Source organism: Vigna radiata, unplaced genomic scaffold, assembly GCF_000741045.1.
Source record: "Vigna radiata var. radiata cultivar VC1973A unplaced genomic scaffold, Vradiata_ver6 scaffold_223, whole genome shotgun sequence".
Lineage (NCBI taxonomy): Eukaryota > Viridiplantae > Streptophyta > Magnoliopsida > Fabales > Fabaceae > Vigna > Vigna radiata.
The window spans coordinates 88,431-94,189 of record NW_014543246.1 but is presented as its reverse complement, the minus strand read 5'-3'; the positions used below and the strand labels follow the sequence as shown (position 1 = coordinate 94,189).

The following is a 5,759-nucleotide window of genomic DNA, read 5'->3' as shown; positions in this document are numbered from 1 at the left end:
TGAATGGCTTGATATTGGTTAGGAACTTAGAAAATGTATGAAACTTAGAGAAAATCTGAATTTGTGATCAAAGGTCATTAGGACCATTCGGTCCTCCCCTTTTTAACTGTCCGGTCAATTAAGGATTGTCCGGTCTAGTGAGCTTTATTAAATTCCATTCAGTTTCACTTAGTATTATTATTATTATTCACTTAAGAACGTCGGTCATAAACCAAGCGTTCGGTCTTACAAGTGTTCGGCCTTAGACTGATACTTAATTTATGAAGCATTTGGTTTCATATTATTATTCACTTAAAGAACGTTCGGTCATAAACCAAGCATTCGGTCTTTCCCTTTCAACCGTCCGGTCAATTAATGATTGTTTGGTCTAGTGAGTTTTTATTGATTTTCCGTCCGGTTTCATTGGTTAAAGTTCCTTTGATTTCTTTGAAGAGTTTCTTATTGAATTCCGTCCGGTTTTCATTGGTTAGTCTATTCGGTTTTACTGTGAGTTCAATATTGTTGAGTCCGTCCGGTTTGAGAAGTGTCGGTCACAGACTAGCCTTCGATTATGTAGTGCTTGGTCTTATACCGGTACTTAAATTCTTAAAACGTCTAGTTTATATAGTTCATTCTTTGGCGTCCGGTCTTATTCCCTGCCGGATCGTCCGGTCAACTATTAAACCTTCTTGTTTCATTCGGTCTCTTATTCTGTCCTTGACCGTCCGGTCATTTTCTTAACATCTTTCTATTGTGAACGTGATAATGTGTATTGGTTGAATTTGGTTAAGTAAGGGAATTCCAATGGAGGAATGTCTCATGATTTGGTGATGGTTGGTAAAGTATGAACATGGTCAGACTCTGCTGTCGTCCTGATCTTGATATTCTGTGATGACGCTTTCTCGTGTAGAGGAAGGTTACTCATGTGTGGGAATGGCAGAAGGTTCGCGGTCATAAGACCAGATGATCGTTGTAGGACTAACCTCGGGTGACAGTTGATAGTTCAGGCAGCTACTACACCACACCGGGTGCTAGGGACGTCGAGCTACGTGGTTCATACAGTCCGGACAGGGTCTAAGTGGTCGGTCATGTTAAATGAACATAGCATGCCTGAATAGTAATTGTATGTATAAAATGTTGTTATGTTGTTTCGGTTTGCATGTTTACATGTATGTTGGAGATGATTAATTAAATTTACATAAGCTTACCCTTATCTGTTCTGTTTTTACTTATGTTACCGTTCGGTATTTGGCCGTTCGGTTATTCTCTTCACCGCAATGATCATCCTTTTGGGTGTGAGCAGAGGGTACCTTAGAGAATACCTTGGAGGATGTTGTGCACGCCGAGCAACCTGTGGAAGCCGTGCCTGAGAGCGGTGTAGGACCGTCCGGTCCTTAGATTAGATTTTATTTCTCATTTAGCATAGATAACCGTCCGGTTGATATTTTGTAAAACCATTCGGTCTACCTAATCCTTTTGGGTTAACCGTACGGTCAATGAACTGTACCCAGACCGTTCGGTCTAGTTTCTGTAAATTGTATCCAACCTTTAACTATTGTTCAGTTTTTTTTAAATTTTAAGTGTTATTTCTATTTTCCTCATTCATCTATGAGTTTATTCACCATTGTTCCCTTTTATTATTTATGTTAATGAATTATAACTTCTGTTATATATTTATCCACTAAAGAGAGGATTTTTATCACTTTGAAAATTAAAAATTACGTAGAAAGATAAATATTTCAACTAAGAGTTACATACATAAGAGAATAAAAATTAATGTTGTATGAAGTCTATTCAATATGGTGAAATGAAGATGACATTTATGTGAGTTCAAAATCAAACCATTAAAAACTGCTAAAGTAAATCAAACCATTAAAAACATCCAAAGATGCTACTTTTTATCAGTAAGAATATATGATCTTTTTATTAATCAGACTTATATTTGTATAACCTAGAATTGATTTGTGAAAATAATACTTAATTAAATTTTAAACAGTTTATGAAAATAGTATTGTCAAAAATAATTGAGAGTCGAAAAAATTTTCGGGTTTAAACAAAAATATCTTATTAAAATAATATTTATCTTAGTTATAATAAATGATTTGATAAAAAAAATACTTCAAGGATCAACGTGAATAACTAAAAATTGAAATAATACTTAATTATACTTTTTAACCTGCCTAATAAAAAAAGTTTCAAGAAAAATATAAGGAACACGCTCTTTTGATTAATTTTTAATGTTGAATGAAATGTATTAAAAATAATTAAATTGTGAGTTGTATATCTTCTCTAATGCAGTTTAGTTGTGATTTAATGAAAATTGATAACGATTTTATAGTTTTAATAAATTTTAAAAATCCATGGGAAAGTGTTAAAAGTTATTTCACTTGAATAATATAAAATGACATTTTAATAAAAACATTTATGACTGAAACTAGCAAAAGATGATTTAAATTATAATTAAAAACAATAAATAAAATCAAAAAACGATGACACGTAAGAGCATCTACAATACAATTGCATATACGGGCGCTTAATTATTTTTATCAGTAAATGATATATTTATTGGGTAAAAAAAACAAGAAAATGAGAAAAACTAACATAAATAAAAACTTATTTTCTTCTGAATAAAATGCCTAATAGATTTTCTAAGTTTAAAGAGATCCTATGGAAAGTAATTTCTTTCGTTTTATTTACATAATTTCCAATAATATTTTTTATTGATGTCATTTCAATAAAAAATAATAATATTTTGATAATTAAAATAAATACATTACAATGTTGATCTTTGGAGAAGTGTCAACACAAAGTAACGCTCAAAACTCTCTTTGCTGCTAAACCATTCAATTCAAAAAGAGCCAAAACACTTATATACTTAACATCAACTTACAAACCTTTTTACTATTATCTTACAACTAAATCTCTTCCTTTTTTTCTACCACAAAATTTATGTTCTGAAAATTGAACTCATCTCACACATAGGTACGAGTCAGGGTACCGCGTAGACAACACGCTGTGTTTCAGCTTCATTATCAAAGCGAATATGCCATAGCACGGAATATGCAATAATGCCATCGAAAAGTAACTGAAAATCAATCACAGGTATCAGAAAAAACATCATATCAACCCAAAACCAGAAGAAATAAAAAGATGCACAAAACCAGAAGAAAATAAATAATGTATACCACAGTGGAGCATACGAGGAGGACAAATCAAGAAATGGATATGGCCACCTATTTTTTTTTCCAGAAAAAAAGTATAATCAGGAAATTATGTATAAGATGTTTCTTTAGTGATTCAGTGATTAAAATAATGATGAGGGTTGTTACCAGAGTTTAACTATGGCATGAACAATCCACTGGAAAATCACGTATGTAATCGTCCACATGAAAAAGTATCCTATTCGAAACCAAGGGAACCTCTGGAGAGAACAAAATGAAGGGTAAGGATTTGAATACATATATATGCAGTGAAAGTGGACAATTAGCTAGAATCAAATCTAGAAACTCACCAAGGAATTTAAAGCCGTGTCACCTAGCAGGAAAACAGCATTGATGGTGTGCATACTGATTATTAGCTGCCACATTACAAATTTGACTTATGATTTAGCTCTGATGTCTCTTTTTTGGTAAGAAAAGGAACAGGTATAATACAACTATATATGTATGCTTATGTTATAAAAGAAGATTAACAAATATAATCTATTGAGTCGCACATGGCTTACCAAATTTATGTGGTAATCTTTGATTGTTAGAAACGGAACAATTATGAACCAAAACACACAATCTGTGAGCATTACAGCACCTGCAATTATCTGTTCATAAAAGAAAAAGAAAAGACAATTTATGTAGCCAATGGCAAAAACAGTGCTGTCCCAGATTATAAATGTTGATGAAAGGAAAAAAGATAAAGATTTACTTAAGTTTTGTTCATCATTTATCTAAATCAGTGATGTTGACCAAGTTTACCTGGAATATTATTTGAAAGATATAACCCCAGATGCCCGCAGGTTGGCGAACAAGATGTTCTTGTGGAGTTCCTAATCCTTTGTCATTGTTTGATGGATTAGAACACTGGGGGGTTGTAGGAGCATCAGAAATTCCTTGCTCTGCATCTCCATCAATATTTCCAACCTTGTCACCACTGGCTTTCTTAAGATGCTGGTAACAACCATGCATGGAGAGCAAAGATCCCAGCTACAAAATCAAACATACAATGTCAGTATATAGCCAGATTATGCACTAGATTATATACATGAAATAGAAAGAAAAATTATATGAGACCCATCATAAAAGTATTTACCCCAAAGTAAATGGTGACTGCAGCAAAAGTCCACCTGTTTCATAGCAACAAAAAACAACAGAAGGAAAAATTAATAATCAAAAGCCAGAAGAGAAAAACAGGAAGCAGCTTCAAATGGAAGATTATATCGGATAAAAACACTAGTTATCTTAGACACACACAAACCCATGATCAAAAAAGGGGATTGTATGAGCCTGTTTAATTCAAAGAGAAGAGGACTGATTGAACTGCTACTAATGCCTTCATTTAGCAAAACAAACTAACAGCTTCATTTTTTATTCGAGATTGATTAACTCTGTTTAAAGTTTAATTAGCTTTCAAATTTGTGGTCCAGTCACAGAAATCTGCTTTCATGTTCCATACCAACAACTTAGGATGGTTCTTAACATAGAAAAAAAATTAATACGCATTAATTCATTTTAACAGCATTCAAATTTCATATGAAGAAATTCGAAATGGAAAACGAAAACTCACTGAGTGTAAAAGTAGAAAATGCTTCCTCCGTCAGCAGTAGCTGTCAGTATGAGAAGCACCAAAAGCACAACAAATGCAAAAACTCTAAACCCCAGTAACCAGACAGGGTGAATTCCTTTCAAACAAGGCCTCCAAATTTCATCCTCATACAAAGTCGAGGATGTTTCTTTCTGGTCACCATTTCTTGTTGCGGTTTCTTTCTGGCCTTCCTTGTTATCATTTCGTGTTGCCTTCCATGAAACTTCGTACTTCAATATAATCAATGAAGAAAAGATAGCTGAAAGCAGAACCCAAATGACACAAACCAAGACCCTCCAATTCAACCAGTAACTCTGTGTGGTTGTATCCGCAGTGATGATGGGTTCCCACGTGCCTTTTGGAGAGCCTGTCAGGAGCCTCATTTCGTTACTTGAGGTTATCTCACAGGTAAGTGGAGAGGGAGATGGGGTTGTTCTGCTTCTCCTTAGAAAAATCCCCCCAATGCTATTGAAGAACAAAAATAAAATATAACAATGACCTTAAGAGAATAGGAAGCTATTAAACTTGTTCTCTGTGATCAAAAGTGGGGCCTAACGAGAAAGTACACATGATAGTGATTTTTCATGCATTTCAAACTAGGAACAGCTGCAAAAGTTTTGGGCCAGAGAAAACTAAAAGGTTGAAGTCTCTTGACCCATTTTAGCTACATTAACTAAATGTTTAATCATCGGATAAGGTGGAGATTTCAGGCTTTGGATGGATTTCACACAAAAAGATAGAACACCGACAATGTTAATTGTATGTGGATCAGTCTATAAAGGAAAAAAAGAAGCAGCTAAGAACTGTAAGCAAAAAGAAAAGGTTGAATTGAAACTTGCAAGGGAAAGCAAAACAATGTGGAGGAGCGAGAAGAGATGCTTTGCTTCTTTGCTTTTGCATATAGAAAACTATTAAAGGTTGTGGACTGTACAGAGAGAGAGAGAAAAGAAAAGAATGGTGTTGTGTGGTGTGCTTGGAGCACAAGC

At 34.0% G+C, this 5,759-nt stretch overlaps 1 protein-coding gene across 1 annotated transcript; it reads right to left on the bottom strand.

Annotated features, from left to right (window-relative positions):
• Positions 1–2,824: 2,824 nt before the first annotated feature.
• On the bottom strand, positions 2,825–5,759 carry LOC106753308. Its single transcript, XM_014635103.2, has 8 exons — positions 4,756–5,759; positions 4,282–4,315; positions 3,948–4,175; positions 3,704–3,793; positions 3,491–3,556; positions 3,309–3,400; positions 3,165–3,212; positions 2,825–3,064 (listed from the first exon to the last, which is right to left on the bottom strand). The coding sequence occupies exons 1-8, from the start codon at positions 5,154–5,156 to the stop codon at positions 2,947–2,949; spliced, it is 1,077 nt and encodes a 358-aa protein (XP_014490589.1). The 5' UTR covers positions 5,157–5,759; the 3' UTR covers positions 2,825–2,946.

Bases quoted from the DNA above. Each gene is read 5' to 3' on its own strand.
- LOC106753308 (XM_014635103.2), bottom strand. From the start codon at position 5,156: ATGAGGCTCCTGACAGGCTCTCCAAAAGGCACGTGGGAACCCATCATC. The intron at 4,176-4,281 runs GTAAATACTTTT...TTGATTTTGTAG, and splicing joins CAGTCACCATTTACTTTGGG to CTGGGATCTTTGCTCTCCAT. The intron at 3,065-3,164 runs GTATACATTATT...ATTGATTTTCAG, and splicing joins TCCTCGTATGCTCCACTGTG to TTACTTTTCGATGGCATTAT.